The 19,144-nt window shown below is 33.2% G+C and overlaps 1 protein-coding gene across 1 annotated transcript in view; it reads right to left on the bottom strand.

Moving 5' to 3' along the window:
* Positions 1 to 1,224: 1,224 nt before the first annotated feature.
* The window catches only part of LOC129938770 (uncharacterized), a 59,947-nt gene continuing 42,027 nt past the window's right edge, over positions 1,225 to 19,144 (bottom strand). Inside the window, exons 2-4 of the mRNA XM_056046509.1 lie at positions 3,003 to 3,161; positions 2,714 to 2,916; positions 1,225 to 2,595 (exon numbers count right to left, since the gene is read on the bottom strand). Coding sequence (XP_055902484.1) covers positions 2,038 to 2,595; positions 2,714 to 2,916; positions 3,003 to 3,161 — 920 coding nt within the window. The 3' untranslated portion in view covers positions 1,225 to 2,037. The remainder of the gene's footprint in view (positions 2,596 to 2,713; positions 2,917 to 3,002; positions 3,162 to 19,144) is intronic.

Here is a 19,144-nt window from a genome sequence, read left to right as displayed (position 1 = left end):
ACCATTGAAAATTAGCTCTGCTCCAAAAAAGTTGGAAACAACTTTACTGAATCTTTTGATGTCGAAAAAGACTTTAGACAAGGTGAATCTGTCATGTGAATAAATATCTTACATTGTCCTTGAATGAATATAATAAAACTCTCACGTCATCACTAGAAAGACGCTTTCTTTCCAAAGTCTGTCCAATTACTCGCATTTGCTGATGACAAAGACCCACTGGACGCATAAGTGGAAATCGACCTCACCCAACTTGGAGTGGGCAAGCGAAGACATCGAGCTAGATGAAGAAGTTTGTTAGGTGAGTGCCTAATACACAAAGATAGTAGCGCCACCTTTAGTAAGTAAGAAAGTCAGGATATTTAGGTATTACTTTTTGCAATTTTATCTTTTATTTTATTTAATAATATTCAAAACCTATAATACCTGTCTTTAATATTCAGTTAAAAAATTAATAGCGTTTCCAGCGTTGTTAGATTCTCACAAAGACAAAATTAAAAAAAAAACTCTGGACCGTTTATGCTTAAACGGTTTTTATAAGAAAAGGCTAAACGTTTTGAAAGTTTATTTAGTTTTTTTTGACGAATACAAATCCTATGAAAAAAGCCATAACATCAGTTTTTTTAAATATATTCCAAAAAAATAATGTTGAAAGGGAGTATTTTTAAATTTGGAAAGTACGTTAAAACCAAACTTCTGATTCTAAAAATGACATTCAATTCAAAACGTAGTTTTAAGAACCACCAAAGCGTTAAATTCAAGATTTCTCAAAACTTCAGCAGAGAATTTAAAGAAACTTGTAAAATACCATATGTAGAATCAATAATACGGTATCCTTAAAAAAAAAGTTTTGCAAATCATCTCATAATAAATTCATTCTTAAGAGATACGCTCTAATTAACCTTTAAAAACACCGTTTTCGGTTAACTACATCAATTTTAAAGAGTCATATTTTTAAAGACTGGAGTGATAAAAAAGTTTAAGGTATTCCAGTAACAGTAAAAGAACCTACTTTTGTTGAATCTTGTAATTTACATGTTAAATTAAATGTCATATTGAAACTACATATAATACACATTCTTATAGTCAGTAAGTCTTCGTTTTCAATATTCAAGAAATAAAAAAAATATTTAAAAATAAAAGAAATTATGAAAAAATATTTGATAAACAAAAAAAGCATTTATTTACAAAAGTAAAATGTTAAGGAATAATATCCTTTCTAGACCACCCTATTTCGAAAAGATTTTCCATTTGCAGGACTAAGATATGACAAAAAGTCAGAAAGCATATAAAACTATTCCGAGGCATAACTTGTGTATAAAGGTTTATATGCAATTTAAAAAGGTAAAGATACAAGAACTGAAAGAAAAATTAGGATAGATATGTTTACTTTGATTAGGTATTTACAGAATTCAGAGCCGAGTTATAAATCCAATCGACCTATGAATCTAAATATGGAAAACATCTTTTGTTTGCTGGTTTTGGTTTTGTTTTTCTTAATATAATTATAATTGTTTACTAACTTAATCTAAGCATAGAGGGAGCATTATTCAACGCATTATTTGCTTACTTATACAATAAAATGATTAATGTTAATTTAGAAATACATTATTTACTGTTTTTTGTTGTTGTTGTTTAATACTTTACAATATTACATATGTTTCAATGTACATACAGTACCTAATTTCTAATTTTTAAAATTATCTACTTAAAATTAAATAGTTTATTTTTTATAATCTTTTGTTTTTTTTTAGTTAATTCGTTTTAATTAAAAATTTATATGGACCAGTCTTATTTCGATACATGTGTGTGTTGTTGTTGTTGTTATTTTTTTCAATTTTCTATTTATTACATCATGTTTTATAATACAATATTATTTTTTTAATTTTTAATTTTCATTAATTGTAATGTTTTGAGTTTTTGGTTTTGTTTGTTTCCTAAAATTGTCCGATGTCCGTTTCGATGCGATGATGTTCTGATATCCTTTGATTGTAGGTATGTATGTATATGTAAAATATAATTTTTAATTTTTCGTTATTTTTAGACACAACTCTCGGGGCCGGGCAATGTGTCCGTTATAATGTGATTTCGATTTGAGTTTGTTTTACTCGTTATCGAGGATGTTGAAGGATTCACCGATGATTTGGGCAGTGTGCCTGTTGTCGCTGAATTACTGAGATTATAGTCGATTATACTACTCGCCGATAGATAGTCAGCCAATGAGAGTTCGGCTTGCTTGTGATGGCTTCCTATGCTATTGGGTAGGGAAGGCTGGTTACTGACGCCGCAACTGCTGTTTAGGGTGCTATTGCTCCCACTGCCGGGGCCGCTGCCGATCCCGCTGCCACTGCAATTTGTGAAATTGATTGCATTGCTGAGCGGGTGTTCGTATCGAGCACTGATGTCATGGCGGGAATTCTGAAGATTGTTTGGGCCACAGACTATATTATCAGGAAGTGGTTTGATGGGAAGCGCGTCGTAGAGGAGCTGCTGATTTTGGTAGGCTTTCCGTGCTTCCGCTGTCAGTTTCAGGGTGTTCTGCCGACTTGAGGCAGTGCTATGTTGATCAACATCATTGTAGTTCATACCTTGGGGATCCTGTTGAAAAACAAAAAATCATAGTATAAATATTTTACCCAGCAAATTTATTTTTGATAAATTCTAAGACAATATTTTTATAAAGCCAAACAAAGAATCCCATTCAATTTTTACTCACATAGTCTGCGGGCGTGAAATTGGGTTTTCCTATGCACAATGCATTGGGTCTGTTGCCCATCGGCGAGGATGTCGCACTTCCCGTTTTTTGAGCACTCAATATGTCTGGTTGTTTTTCAATACCCTGCTTCAGTGTATAGGCAACGACAAGCCTTTGATGTCCAGCTCCTGTCTCCAATGGTGCAGTTACTGTTACGTCCATGCCTGTACAGAAAAAAATAACACAATTGTTAACGGTTTTGTTCAACGATGCACAAAAAAAAAGTAGATGGTGTTGTTTCTATAGGTACCTAAATGTTTATCCTTATCATCGCACATACTACGGCTACCCTGTTCTCGACGTTTTCGCACCGCAACAACAACAACAAAGAGCACTCCAATGCCAACAGTGAATAGGGTTCCGGTAAGTAGAGCGGCCAATGGTAGTATTGAAAGACCCATACGACCATCTGAAATAAAAGAATCGTAAAATGATTGATTTTTTTTTGTATATTCAATGTTCATGAAAAAAAAGTATTAAAAGGCAATCTCAGCTTTAAGAACTGAATCTAGATTATAAATTATTTTTAAAAAGGCTTCAGATAATGAGAATTCTTAACGAATATGTAAAAAAAAACTTTATGGAATTCTCAATAATACCTTTACACGAAGTTCTCCAAAAAAAAACAATCAAATATATTCTTAAAAGACGCTGTTGATATTTGATAAGAGTGATTTTTAAGGTTGCTAAAGCTTGACTATTTCTAGACTGAAAAGGTAAACTACCTGCACAGTATCAATTACCCTTTTTTACTTATCGTCCAGCACTCGGCGCCGTAGAGAAGGACTGGTAAAATCAAAGTTATGTATAGCATACATTTTGCCTTTCGAATGAGGAGTTTTGAACCCAGTTGTTTGCTAAACCGAAGCAGCAGCGGTTCACTAGGGTAATTCTTTAAGGTGTCGTTCCTGGGATTGATGTTTGTTCCAAGGTAGGTGAACTCCTTAACTACCTCGAAATTGCTGCTACCAGATGGTGGACAGATGTTGCTTTGTTTGTTGATAACATGTACTTTGTTTTGTCCTCATTCACTTCAAGACCAACTAGTTTCGCCTGTTCTTCAATCGCTGTGAAGGCCTCAAGCACAGCTCTCTTAGATCGACCGATTATGTCTATGTCGTCCGCATAGCCTAGGAGCTGGGTGGATTTGTTGAAGATAGTGCCCTCCGTGCTCACACCTGCCTTACGCACTATCTGCTCCAGGACTATATTGAAGAAGTCACATGACAACGCATCTCTTTGGAATAACTCGGATGAGCAGTTACCCTGCACACTGCACTGCGTATTGTTTAGCGTCATGCGTCACAGCTGGATCAGTTTGTTCGGGAACACAAATTCAGACATCGTCATCATAAGCTCTTGGTGGTGGATGCTATCATAAGCAGCTTTAAAGTCGATGAAAAGATTGTGGGTTTCGACTTGAAATTCGTTGGTCTTTTCCAGGATCTGCCTCAGTGTGAATATTTTGTCTATCGTTGTTCTGCTGGCCTAAAGCCACACTGGTTCGTGCCGATATTTGTGTTGCAGAAAGGTTTAAGACGCTCGAACAGTACGTTGTATGCAACATTAAGCAGGGATATGCCACGGTAGTTTTTGCATAACATCGGGTCACCTTTTCTGTAGATGGAGCATCATATGGAGCTTATTGACCAGTCAGTGGGTATGCATTCTTCCTCCCACACTTTGGTGATGACGTGGTACATGCGGTTTATCAAAACACTTCCTCAATGTTTAAAGAGTTCCGCGGGTATGCCATCCGACCCGGTGGACATGTTATTTTTTAGCTTTTGGATGGCTCTTTCTACCTCTTCTCTGCTGGGGGCTGGGACTGGGTCTTCATTGACTGGTCTTGCTTCTCTTTCGTCAATATTTTGCTCAACATTTTGCGCATTCAACAGCTGTTGGAAATGCTGCTTGAAAACATCTACAATTTCCTGTTCTTCGGTGACTAGGTTTTCTTTACTGTTTCGAAGAGCTTGTGTCCTAGTTCTAAAACCAGAAGCTAATTGCTTCGACCTTTTGAAGAAACGTCGGGTGTTGTTCATGGCCTGAGACTCCTCTAGATCTTTGAGCTGAGAAACTGCGGATCCTCTTTTTTTCCTTCGCAGGGTCTTTTTCTCATTTCTCCTTTTCGTGCGGTACTCTTCCCTTACTGCTCTTGTTTTCCGTTGCAGCATCTGTACACGTGCATTTTCCGTCTCTCTTTTCAATATAACGCACTCATCATCATACCTATCGTGGTCTCAGCCAAATTTTTTATTATTTCGTGATATTGGTTTCACAATGTGTTGACGTCTGTCGTATTTGGGAGGATGGCTGCGGAAAATCGCTCGCTCAGGCGCTACCTGTAATCTCTGGCATTCTCTAATGTGCTAAGGCATTCGATGTAGAACTTCTTTCTTTGAGCCGCACGTGTTTTTTTGTCGTTTGGTATTCGAGCTCTAAACTTAGCCATTACCAGAAAGTGGTCAAAATTGACATTTGATGTTGGATGCGTGCCTTTCGCCGATTAGCACATGGTTGATTTGGTTGGTGGTTCGAACATTCGGAGATCGCCAGGTCTTCCGTCTTGGAAACCTAGTACTACTTATCACCGTATTATGGGCTGCAGCAAAGTCGATTAGTCGGAAGCTGTTATCTGTTGTTTCTTCGTGGAGGCTGTGCTTTCCAACTAATTCGCCAAAGATGTCTTCGTTCCCAATTTTTGCATTGAAGTCTCCGAGTACGATTTTGACGTCGTACTCTGGACAGGCTCCGTAGGCTCTATCCAGTAGGTCGTAGGAATCCTCTATCCATCCACGTGTGTTAATTTCACAATGGTTTTTAATAACTTTTAAGGCTCTTTTTTTAATTGTGTCCATGATTGGGTTATTGGGGCTCCTGTTCAAATATGAATTTAGCCGAAAGGGATAAAAACCAATGGAGTTGGTGACTTCAATCAACTTTAATTTTATTTATAAAAAAATCAAAAGATGAGAAAAGCGCTTTTAAAAACATTGAGCAATTGATTTTTTACAGTACAATTTAAAACAAAAAACAGTGAAAAATAACTCCAAATTGATTGCGACTTCAACAAATTTTATAGTATACACTGTTACGGTATCCAAAATTAGTTCGAAAAACCATCTATCAATGTTTTTTATAAATACAAAAAAAAACTAAACAAAATATTTGTCACCTCTCATTTTTATTACTTCACTCATACTTATAGAATTGGAGGTGTCCAAAGAAGGTTCTTAAGGTTTTCTTTATGTTTTCTCCCACAGTCACATGGAATAGCTTTGTCCCCATTTCATGATAGGCTAAAACTAATACGATTAGGTCTTTTATATATTTGACTAATCATCTGAAATATTTAAGACTAAGTGTGATTTATTGTTAGAATTCTAAGTTTAATTCTAATTTTATCTTCAATATTTTTGTGTTAAATGATAATTTTTAATGTTAGCCAAAAAAACTTGAGCAATCGAGTACCGATTCGAAGAAATTCAAGCCTACCGAACTATGGTTATAGGACCAAATTTATCAGTCAATGAACATATGTATTTTTCAGACATGTTTGAGCTACCATATAAGTTGAAATAACACGTATACACCCAAACGTGTGGTCACATGACAGAAATCATATTTGAGTCATAATGTCAGAAGATTTACTAACTACGGAATAACAAATTATCGTGCATTTTAATTGCCATAATCTTTGTCTATAAAAGTGGAAGCACTGGACGGCGAATCTGAAGAAATTTCGGCATTGTTTGTATATTAATTATTGATAAAATTTAATACAATTTGTATTTGCTTAATATCTCCATTTCGAACCCTTGTTTCTTTTGTTGTTTTTGTAATAAGCATAAACAACTGCCTTTTGTACATAAATCAGAAAATCCTTATTATCCAAAGCAATCAGAAATAATAATCTCTCCTTAAGGTCCTTAAGGATAACTTTTGGATTCATCTTTAAAAACCTCTATATTGATGATAAGCGTTTTGTTTGAGATCATAATAAAAAATAGGATGGGATGCGACCCACACTGATAACTTACCATCTTGTCTGTCGATTTGTTTTTCTTAAAAGTTTATAAGTTTTCGTGTTAAGTTAAAAAAGTTCTCAATTAAATTTTCTTAAAAATTTCAAAATTAACACCAATAGTTTCATATAATAAACTAGTTTTATTTCAATATCTAGTTTGTTTAAATAGATTTTTAGTCGAAAACAAAGTTTTACCAATTTTAGTACCATTTACTAAATTTTTACTATTGTGTTTTTTGTTGGGTTTTTATTTTTTGTAAAAAAACTGTCAATTCGATTTTCCTCAAAATATTATTGAATGTTGACAACAATATTTTTTAAAAGATAAAAGTATTTTAAAGCCAATATTTCAAAGTTTTGAAAAGATATTTGAGTCGAAAATCAATTTTTACCAAATTTAGTTAATTTTTGTTTCGGTGTTTATTTTTTGTAGAAAAACTGTCTATTCGATTTTTCTCAATATCAAATTATTAAAAAGATATTTGAGTCCAAATCAATTTTTTCCAACTTTTGTTAAACTTTTTTGGGTTTTTAATATTTTTAAAAAATTTTATCGAATGTTCAAAACAATATTTCTCATAATATAAAATTAGATCTAAGCCAAAATCTTAAAATTTGAAAAGATATTTGATTCGAAATTCCAATTTTGAGTAATGTTTTTTTAGGGTTTTATTTTGTATAGAAAAAAAACAGTCCATTCAATTGTTCTAAAAATTGTACTAGATGTTGAAAACGTTATTTTTCGTTGCACAAAATTGTTTTGGAGAAAAAGTCATTATTTTTTCGTAAAATTTGGAGGTGAAACATTTTGTTTTCAGTTTTGTTTTATTTATAAAAAAATTTTTTTTTGGAATTTATTCCAAAAATATATTTGTCTGATATCGCAATACATTTTATGGTATAAAATTTGACTCAAGTGTCTACCATTATTGGTTCGTGAGATATTTAGGGTTAACCAAAAAGTTTACCTTTTTTTAAACTTTTATGGTTAAAAAACCACATACGTAATTTTCTTGAGAGTCCCTTCTGCATTATTATCTGTATAGCAAAATTTATTCGAACACGAAAAAAACGCCACGAGGGACTTACGGACGTACAAGAAAAAGTACGTACACACACATGCACAAAAATCTTTTGTTTCGACTCTAGAGACGTTGAAACTTCAAGAAATGTCAACATTTTCAATTCGACATATCGGACCGGGCTAATTTGAGAAAGCGCTTTTCATGACAGGAATTACTCTTGGAGGATTTGTCAGTTCCCCGCAATAGGCAGTACATGTAGAATAATAACATTTAAGTGTCACTTTCAAGGATTTCACCCAAGACCTCCGGCATGACAGTCCTACGCGCTTTTTTAAGAAATTAGAGTTTACAATTTTACGATAAACTTAGAAAAAATAAAAACTCATATCCAAGTCGAATATAGAAGCAAATACATAAAACCCCATTGTCCACTTTATGCACTTATAATTTATTAAATTCAATGAAAATTTAATTTGTTTCAATCTTGAAAATCGTCTTTATGACACAACTCTGTCTTAATCAATAAATTGTTATCGAAAACTTTTGCCAAAAACTCAACTCAAAATAAATAAATAATTGAATAAAAATGAACAAAATACAAAAACTCAAACCAATCCATCCCACCGAACGATGACGACGAACTACGCGATGCCGACGAAGACCGGAGAACCCACTTAGAGTTCCCCAAAGTTTTACGTTGAACTTGATATTGGGGGAGTCAATATTGAACCTCGCACTGATGTAGTGTATACCTACTAAGTTATTATTTTTCGGATAACGACCAAATCAAAAAAGTTATAATCGCAAAACAAAGAACCAGCCAAAGAGCCACCAAAAGCCACCGTCACCATCGCCAAGCCGCCGCCGCCTCCACCACTACCGCCATCGTTCATCGTCGTCGTCGTAGTCGTCTTCAATGCCAGAATCGAAGTCGAGGTGTTTCAGGTTTATAATTATTGAATTAACTATAACCGATTATGGGCGCTATAGATTTAGAGGGGATATCGAGGGTGTAGATGTAGTGTAGGGGGATAAAACTTCCATCGAAGACGAATCAAAATTAAATTCAAAACGCGGCAGCGGTAGGAGCAACACGGCGACATAAGCCGGTCCTGGTGCGGATGACAGTGGGTTTGGTAAAAGAGAAAAGCGAACCACCCTCTGTCGAAGAGCCCACGGTTTAGCTAAAAGCCGAGTACCTACCTACCTACCTTTATAACGACTCAAATTATTTCGTTGGGGGAGGAATATTAGTTGGGGTTGGGAAGCGTTTTGAGGATGATAAGAAGTTGGGGGTGGGTGGTGGGTTATGGTCCTCCTCCGTTGCGTGGAGCAGCTGCCGACTGGAAATGATTTTTTAATTAGGCAACTTAAATAATCCGCACCTGCGACGCACGACGACGACGATGACGATGACGACGAACGACGACGGTGACTGCGACGGTGGAGGCTTTGCCATGCTGTCGTTGAGTTTGTTATAGATGACTTTGAAGTGCCCACATTATATGGAAGAGGGTTTTAAGAGTTTAGTCCCTTTTTTGATGAAGCCTTTAAGTGCACGAGCAAATGTGGTGTGTATTATGGAAAATATGGTGATTTAAGTTTGTTTTCATATTTTTTTTCCTGTTCACGTCTCCTACCCCTCTCCTAAACATCCATTCAATGCGCTCTTCGCGTTTTTAAACCTCCATAATTAGGTGGATCAAATGTGTGTGTTGGGTTGTTTTTTTTTTGTATTCCTTTTATTCTGATTTGGATACTAATCTGCAAACGCTTTTAAGTTGGCCCAAACAGCCGTAATCAATTAAGAGTGAAAAATTAATTTTCCGAATAATGAAAAATTAATTTGCAACAAATTTTGACGGCTACAGGTGGTTGGGTTATTTTTGTATTTTAATCTTTTTATTATATATTTTAATATTATTTTTTTTCCTGTTATATCGAGCAGAAAGAAAAACCTGCCAACACGTTTTGATCGTTGGGCGTTTGGTTCGTTGGTGAAATTGATATTCATGACTTTTTTATGGGTTAATGCGGGATGACTTTTTGGTCTTTCGTTTTTGAGGGATATTTATGTGTATCGGATATCATCGATTCTTTTTAATGAATCGCATATTGATGTTATTAAATTAATTTAAAAATAAATGGTATCGCTATAAGTGTATGATATGAACGATAACCTAATAACCTGGGCTTGGGGCGAAAAGAGACTTTTTTAAATGTTGGATCCGTTTTATAAAGGTTTATATTTAGTTACTTTTAAGTTCCAGTTTATCAAACGAGCAACCTACAACCTTTTTCTACATTTAAGGTAGCTATGTATACATTTTTTTGTACATCATAGATTTTTCAAAACAATTCTTAGAACAGAGCAAAAAGTATCAGTTTCCATTGTCTAGACTTTTTTTTCCAGAAATAGAAAAACCACTAACATGATGGTTGTTTTTTAGAAAGCTCATAGCGTTTGTCTATTCGTAAGTGACATTTCAAATAAAAATTAAATGTTTTTCATTGGAAAAATAACTTTCTCAGCTCACACACAGTTGAATCAGTAATGCAATGTCATACCAATGCAGTTTAGAGGAACTTATTATGGTATTTCCAAGGAAAACCTATATAAGAAAATTTGTCAGGACTGTATAGGACTATAGGAACCCATTGAATAGGTTATGGCTGCTCACTTAAGAAGACAGAAGAGTCAGTAGATAAATAAATATTTGAAGAAAAACTTTTGATTTTGAATCGATGATATTGTAGAAGAGCTGTAGCGAGCTTGAAAACATCGCCAAAAACAATTTAGTTTATAGGAAAATAAAGGTATGTACATACAAAAATGGCCTTACTACACAGAATGAAAAAAGTCATCCTTTTGACTATTTAGGTAGTCAAAATAACTATTTGGCAGTCAATACGAAAACTGCTGTAGTCAATACGACAACTGGTTGTCATATTGACAAATTTTGAAAGTTAATGCGACAATTTGGTCAAATTTTTAAGTTAACTACTGATGATTGTTAATATGGCAACTTTTTTTGTCTGTGTATCAGAACATTTCGACAAATGTAATACTTGGTGGACAGCGTCATTTATACTTCCTTAACACTTCCTAATATATCGTCAGTTATTTGAGGCAGAGACAATAATCTTAGGACGGATGAGTTTTGTAGATATTTTGAAAAGAAGCGGTACAAATAATTATACGTAATTAAAATTTTTGAAAAAAGACAAGGTTAGTTTATTGAAAAAATGAATACCTAAAAGTTTATGTCTGGTTAGAGAGTATAATTCGTTTGGATTAGGTTTGGAAAAATATTCTCTATCAAGACACCGAAGATCAGCTTTATGTATTTTGGAGAAAATTATCAGTTTTATGACCAAGAACACTAATTTTAAATTTTATTATTTATTTCTCTAAAAAAGTTTGTATTCGGTTTAAAAATAGTCAAATTTTATTGAATAAATCAGATTTTTCTAAAATATTCAATTTGAACTTGTTTTTATTTGTATCCAAGTTAAAAAGCTTAAATAGTGAATATTGAAATTATTGTTTTTATTTTTTTTATGCAAAAAACCTTAAAAACACTTTGAATTTAACACACTCTGATAATTTTCCTTTTAACTTTTTATTAGATGATATTGTAATCGATCCAACTTATCGGAATGAAAATTTTGACTAATTTCAACGATTCAGGGTTCCTAAGAACTTAAATAATTGAGAAAAAGTCAGTGTGTCAACAAAAACAAAACAAGCGGAGATTACACCCTAAATCAGGAGTTCCTAAGGAAGTACAAAAACGGAAATGATTTCAACTATAAAGTTTTAAGAACAAAATTGTTCGAAGACTATTTCAGCTTCCTTTTATTCTTTTAGTATATAAGCTGGTTTTTTTTCATAGGTCCTATAAGTAAAAAAGTTCTTCTTTTCAACATGGGCTATTTGAAAAACTTCTTATGTAATTCTGCAAATTTAAGCTTTTCTAGAAATACTTTATATCAAAACCGAGCTTCATCTTTAAGGATGAAAACTTTGATCCTCAACAAATTTAAATAAAATCATTAATAATGTTTGTATCTCTTGTAGGCTGAAACTATAAAAAAAAGGGGCTAGGATGCGACCCACACTGATAACTTCCCATCCTGTCTTCCGATTTGTTTTACTTAAAAGTTTGTCTATATGTACTCGTATCAATTTTTACCAAATTTGAGTACTATTTTTTGTAGATTTTATTTTTATGAAAAAACAAACTGTTGGATTTTTATATAAAAATACTGAATATTGAAAACAATATTTTCTGTGATATTTTATTTCACAATATTTTTAATTTTTGAAAAGCTATTTGAGTCGAAAGTAAATTTTTACCAAGATTTAGTATTGTTTTTTTTAGAGTTTTATTTTTTGTAAAAAAATTGTCAATTCGATTTTTTCCAAAATGTTATCGAATGCTGAACGAAATATTTCTTATAAGATAAAATTAGTTTGAAGCCAATATTTAAAATTTTTGAAAAGATATTTGAGTCGAAAATCAATTTTTACCATCTTTTGTTAATTTTTTTTATGTTCTTAATTTTTTGTACAAAAACTGTCAATTCGATTTTTTTCAAAATTTTACTGAATGTTAACAACAATATTTTTGAAAGATAAAAGTAGTTCAAAGCCAATATCTACAATTTTTAAAATATATTTGAGTCGAAAATTATTTTTTACCAACTTCTATAAATTTTTCTTTTTAGGTTTTTTTTTTGTAAAAAAAACTGTCAATTCGATTTTTCTCAAAATTTGTTTTAATGTTGAAACCAATATTTCTTATAAGTAGAAATTAGTAAGAAGCTTTTATCTAAAATTTTTGAAAAAATATTTGAGTCGAAAATCAATTTTTACCAACTTTTATTAATTTTTTTTTTTGGGTTTTTTATTTTTTTTGTAAAAAAACTGTCAATTCGATTTTTCTCAAAATTTGTCCTAGCGTTGAAACCACAATTTCTTTTAAGTACAAATTAGTAAAAAGCTATTATCTCAAATGTTTGAAAAAATATTTGAGTCGAAAATCATTTTTACCAACTTTTATACATTTTTTTTTTAGGTTTTTATTTTTTGTAAAAAAAAAACTGATAATTAGATTTTTCTCAAAATTTGTGCTAGTGTTGAATAAAATATTTTTTATAAGCAAAAATTAGTTAGAAGCTATTATCTCAAATTTTTGAGAAGAGATTTGAGTCGAAAATCACTTTTACCGACTTTTGTTATTTTTTTCGGTTTTAAATTTTTTGTAAAAAACTGCCAATTCGATCTTTTCAAAATTTCACTGAATGTTAACAGCAATATTTTTTGAAATATAAAAGTAAATTAAAGCTAATATATCAAAGTTTTGAAAAGATATATGAGTCGAAAATCAATTCTTTTCAAATTTTATTAATTTTTTTTTAGGTTTTTATTTCTGTAACAAAACTGTCAATTCGATTTTCCTTAACATTTTTCAGAATGTTGAGAACAATATTTTTTATTAAATAAAATACGTTTGAACTTAATTTTCAAGTTTTTGAAAAGGTATTTCAATCGATGTTCAATTTTTAACAAATTTGAGTAATGTTTTTTTTAAATTTTTATTTTTTATAAAAAAACTGTCAATTCGATTTTTATCAAAATTTTATCAGATATCAAAAACATTATTCTTCGTTGAACAAAATTGTTTTGGAGATGAAATCATATTTTAGTCGTAAAACTTTGTAAGTAACAAATTTTTTTTTTCAGTGTTCTTGATTTATAAAAAAATCGTTGAATGGATTTTTTTTCAAAAAATATACTCCTTTGATATCACGTTACAATTCTAGCGTTTTAGGTTCGTAAGATATTAAGGGTAAACCAAAATTGTCACCTTTTTTTCAAACTACTACTATAGTAAAAAAAACCACCCACGCAAGTTTGAAATCGATATCTGTTCTGGTTCTTGAGATATGAACGACGAAAAAACGCCGCGAACGTACGGCCGTACGAACGTACGTACACACTCATGCACAGACATCTTTCTAAACATCTTTTATGTCGACTCTAGGGACCTTGAAACTTCGAGAAATGTCAACGTTTTAAATTTGACAAATCGGACCCGTAATGGGCCCTATGGGAAGTTAATAAGTAAATAAGGTGGCGCAACAGTCCTTTGAGTACTAGGGCCTAGTGGCTCTCATTTCTCAACCATTCCCGTGTGCGAGTACTGTTGTCAGGGATTGAGGTTAACTACACTTTTGAGCCGAATCCGAACGGCCAATTTGTGAAAGCACTTTTCATGACAAGAATTACTCCTGGAGGATTTGTCAATTCCTCGCAAGGTGCAGTACCTGTGAAAAAAAACTGTGGATGGCACGGGTATGGGTTTGAACCCAAGGCCTCTGGCATGACAGTCCATTGCACCAACCAACACGCCACGGGTACTACAGAGAAATTTTCTAAAGCTCTCTATTATTTTAAATGCCCGTTTATTCGTGCGCGTTGTTAAGGAAAATTACCTATCCAAAATGTATTCTCCGAAAAGTTTATACAGATTATTGGGATGTGATTTTGGTCAAACAAAATTAAACATTAAAACGGTCTTACTTTGAAAAAATTCCGAATCTTTGAGCTTAATTAATCTATACATCCAATCAATTTCCTTAAAAAGTCCTAGCATTTTGATTTTTGATTGAAACAATTTTTTTTGGAGGGGTGGGGATGAAAAGTTTTCAAGTATATTTTTTTGAAAATCAGTCAAAAAATATAGGATTTAAACAGTTGAAATGGTAGATTCACGTTTAAGCTTATATCACACCGGGGAAAAACAGTAATCGTGCAGAATTTTTTTTTTCATAAACCCCTGATATGTTTTCTTTTTCGCAAAATTGGGCTAAGAATAATCCGTAGACAGAAAAATTAACTTCAAAATTATATATGACTAAATTGTTTACGTTACTTATCATGATGAAGGCAGAAAACATTGGACTTTTTACATCTTTGATTTATTTTGCAAAAACCACTAGAACTTTTTGAAGAGCTCTGAACAACATTTAAATAAGCCTTATTTCGTGGATATCTTTACTTCGAACAAGTCGTCTGATGTCCTTAACCCTAGGAAATTAAGATTATTGACTTTTTCTCGTAAAACCAATTATTTAAAAGAGTAGTAGTAGTCAAATCGTATAAACTTTCAAATTCCATTGAAAAACGTCTAAGATCTCGACAAATTAAAACAAAATCTGAAAACCTTTTAACGTGAAAAACACGTAACCGTAACTGATATACTGAGACAAATTTCAGACATGCTTTAGATAAAATCAAAACGAGGCTATAATAAAAGTCTAGTCGAACTTTTTCCAATGGCAAGCCCTGTTCATAAAATCTCAACAAACAGGAATGACAACAGATTTATTGGATTTCCTCGGTATTGTTATAACCAAATTTTCTAAAGGCCACAAAATGTACATAAAACTTTCAAACTGAACCTTTTTCAATAATTCATCGGACCAGTCCTTCTTCGTATGGCAGTTAGTAGGTACTTCAGGGCATGCAAAAAAAGATAAATACACTCCTCTCATCCACCAACATATGTAGCTGTCCAAATCAAAGTCACTAAACATTTATAATTCTCGAACATAGAGCCTTTACCTGTCAACTTACAACACAATCACCGTCTGACTAACCTTGAACACACACACACACATTAGCAACTTTGCGTATATTTTTGACTATTCATAAAAAAAGCCCAAAAGCAAATTGCGTGTAATCATATAAAAATCCAAAAAATGGGCCCGTAAAACAAATGTAAATAAAGACATTCCCTTCATTCATTTATTCAGTCATAATAATACATTTGAATAATTTTGATTTCATAATAATTAACCCACCGCGTCACGTCGCGAGTAGCTTCGCGTCGCGTAGCGCCACATTGCCGCTTCAAACATACGATATACTATAACAAACTATTAGCGTTTAGACAAGTTTCCTAGAAATTCAGGGTGTGGTTTTTAATTATTATAACACCCACAATCCACATAAAACCTTAATCCTCAACCACAGAGTGTGTTTCTAGTAATTTGTTTCCTCTTTTCTAACGACGACGTCGACGACGAAGGGGAGTTAGGGGGTGAAAAGATGGTTGTGAGGGTGGTTTGTGAGGTCGTAGTTATAAGGGATGGTGAGTGTGAGGGTGATTGCGATAGAGATGATGGGAATGTGAGTTGTATATGAGTGTTGTAAGGGGTGGCAGAGCGTGGAATGTTTGAAATGTATGCGAAGTTAGTCACTTAAGCTTATTGGTCTAATTAATGCGGGTATTGTTTCGCTACATAGGATGTTATTTCTCGTCAGCCGAAGTACCTACTGTGCTTCGGCCTTGGCAAAATAGTTTTTTGATGTGCGTGTGTTCGTGTCTATGTGAGAGTGTTAGTGTTGGTCTGGAATGAGGTTAGCAATGAGTGTTGACCAACTTCCCACACCTCCTCCACCACCACCTCCCCCAGTCAAAGTGTACCTATGCCTGATGCCTAGACCTACCTACCTACAGAGCAATATGGATGGCTTGAACGTGCTACGGGGCGAGTACGAGAGTATGATATGAATTTAACTGCTGGCCATTGATGTAAGCATAGTTCTGCGTTTTGTGCTTAGGTTAGTAGGTCAGAATAGTTTCTAGTACTCCTACTCATTCATTTATACAACATAGTGATGGTTTGATGGTGATGAAGCCTGACCTAAAGGTACTTAATGATATTGCTATTATGTAAGGCGGCGGACACGGCCGACCGAACGAACACAAAACTATACGCGACGTTTGCAAAAGGAGGTGCGATTTGGTGTGATTTAAGTAATTATAGAATGAATTTTGTACTTCGAGGAAATAAGGAGGTATAATAGAAAATCGGAGTTTTGGATTTTTTCAACTAATTGGCTTTAAATGAAATAAAATAAGTAAAGGGGGGGCAAGTGCACGTATCTTTTTGCAAATGCAATACAAATGAACAAAATACATTTTTTTCAATGCAAAAAAGTTTTTCAATAAAAGGGTTTCCTTTTCGATATGAATAATACAACGAGTATGGTTTCTAAGGGAAGTAAATATATGTTTATTTCATTTTAATGCATTATATATACCATTTAAAAATGAAACCCAACACGACTTCAGTTAAAGCACTATGAAAAAATTGCAAAATTTGGGGCTGTGTGTTCTCGGTTACTACACGAAATGTATCTTTCAGGCCTCGAATTGATTGTTACATTTTAGACTTTAATTTTTACGTGACCCTAAAGAAAAAGTTTATAGATTTTAGAGCATAAAATCTCAGTGAGAAATAGTGTGAATAATTTTTCTAAAAATGAAAGGGTCAAGAAACTTTTATTTTAAAATTGAGATTTTTTCATTTATTAGTGGATCTTTTTATAGTGAATTTTAACATTTCGAATGTTTCCCTCTATTTTTAAAAATTGTTTAGTTTCTACTTGCCAGGTAGTAAAATATTATACTTAAAAAAATCACAGCTGCTAAAATAACAAGCTATTCAAAATAAAACCTCTTAATGGAAAAGCTTACGTAATGGCTATTTATGTAAGTGAGAGCAAACATTCCTAATTATGAAACAGAAATTCTTGCGTTCCTAATTTTCAGAACATTGTTAATAGTTTATTGTTGAAGCTTGCGGATTTTATATTATTTAGACACTGTGTAATCCTTCGAGCAGATTATCCCATGTTTAGGGACAGACAACAGACTAATGCAGGGCACAGGCTAAGGCCCATGTATGCATTCGAGTCAGGGTTGCGGGTTCATAAGGGGTTGGATAAGTAACCCCCTCGAGGATGACAATGAGAAATATTTTAAGAGAGAAATAATCATACATTGTATTGGGTGCACAATTGAAAGGATGTGACGTTTCATAATCAGTGAAAGACAATAAAACGCTTTGGTTATATCGGAATTTTCTAATTATTTTACCAAATGTTAAAAACAATGTTTTTTAAAGTAGAAAATTAGTACGAAGCCATTTTTTTTTGCCAAGATGTTTGAGCTGAAATCAATTTGTACAAATATAAAGGAACATTTTCTAGAAGTTTTAAGTTTTTATAAGAAAACTGTTACTGTGATTTTTTCTTTTAATTTTATTAGGTGTCAAACACGTTATATTTTGATCCATACAATGATTTTGGAGACAAATGCTGGTCAAATTTTAAGGGTCGATGTGAATTTTTGGATTCGTTAATAAGCGAAATTGCTGCATTTGCGCGATTGAAAGTCAAGAGTGGTTGTCGAAAAACCAATGTAACCATGAAAAGTGGCTGTTTAGTGCGGTTTATGAGTCCGTTTTTTTTTTTTTTTGTCTATATTGTACGTGCACTCAAGGGGATATGAATACCCTTATAATGATTATACACAGTGCGAGTAATTATTAAGGGAGGATGGGATTTGAAAGGAGATACCGACCGATTGAGTCTGGTAAAGCATTCCACATTCGTGTAGTGCGACTAAAAAAAGAATCTCTGAACTTACCAGTACGACCGAAATTGGGCTCAAGGGTAAACTGATGGGCATTCCTAAGAGAACGAGTATTACGGTTGAATTGTTAGGCGGTTACTGTGAATAGTTTCCCCATATAGTGAGATGATAACGAACTTTTTATGGCCCGAATTTTAAGATCTGGATGTGGACGATATTTGATTTAAGACAGGACGATGACACTTGCAACAAAGCTATTGAAAAAATGGCTCTGTTGCGCAAAAATTCAATAGCTGTGTTATCTCAAGTGGTGGCGATATCAACTTTCCGTCAAGATCTTGTAACACGATATATATTTTGATCACTAATCTTTGTACTTTATTATCATTACTTTTATTATTATTACTTCTATTATCTTTACTTTTATGTTCATATAATTATTTATAATATTTTTTGTATTACAAAAATATTATATAACAAAAGATGGCAACGCCAAGACGCGAGCTCTATTATGTAAAAAAGCTTTCTTATCTAAATTCCACAAATAATAGGGAATGGATTCCACAGGTAAAAAAAGCTCACTCAGAATCGTATAAAACGAGAGATTAGTTCAGAAAATTTTCATTCACGTCCACGCTTGGTATCTTCCTAGCGACGGTCGGGTCCTTTTTCTTTCCACCGTCCTCTGTAAGTATATCGGACGTGAAGTTTGAGTTAAACTCGAATGTGAGCGTTCTTTTCTACGGTCGGGTACCCCTTCACCACCTTCTGAACAAACACACTTAAATCATCTTTAGTTTCCTCTTACTCAAGTTTAAGCACTTCGTTCGACGGTCGGGTACCCCTTTCAACGCCTTCAAAGCGTCCACACCTGAACGATCTA

This window comes from Eupeodes corollae, chromosome 1 (genome assembly GCF_945859685.1).
Source record: "Eupeodes corollae chromosome 1, idEupCoro1.1, whole genome shotgun sequence".
Lineage (NCBI taxonomy): Eukaryota > Metazoa > Arthropoda > Insecta > Diptera > Syrphidae > Eupeodes > Eupeodes corollae.
Note: the sequence above shows the minus strand (reverse complement) of the source record. Positions and strands in the feature narration are given on the sequence as shown.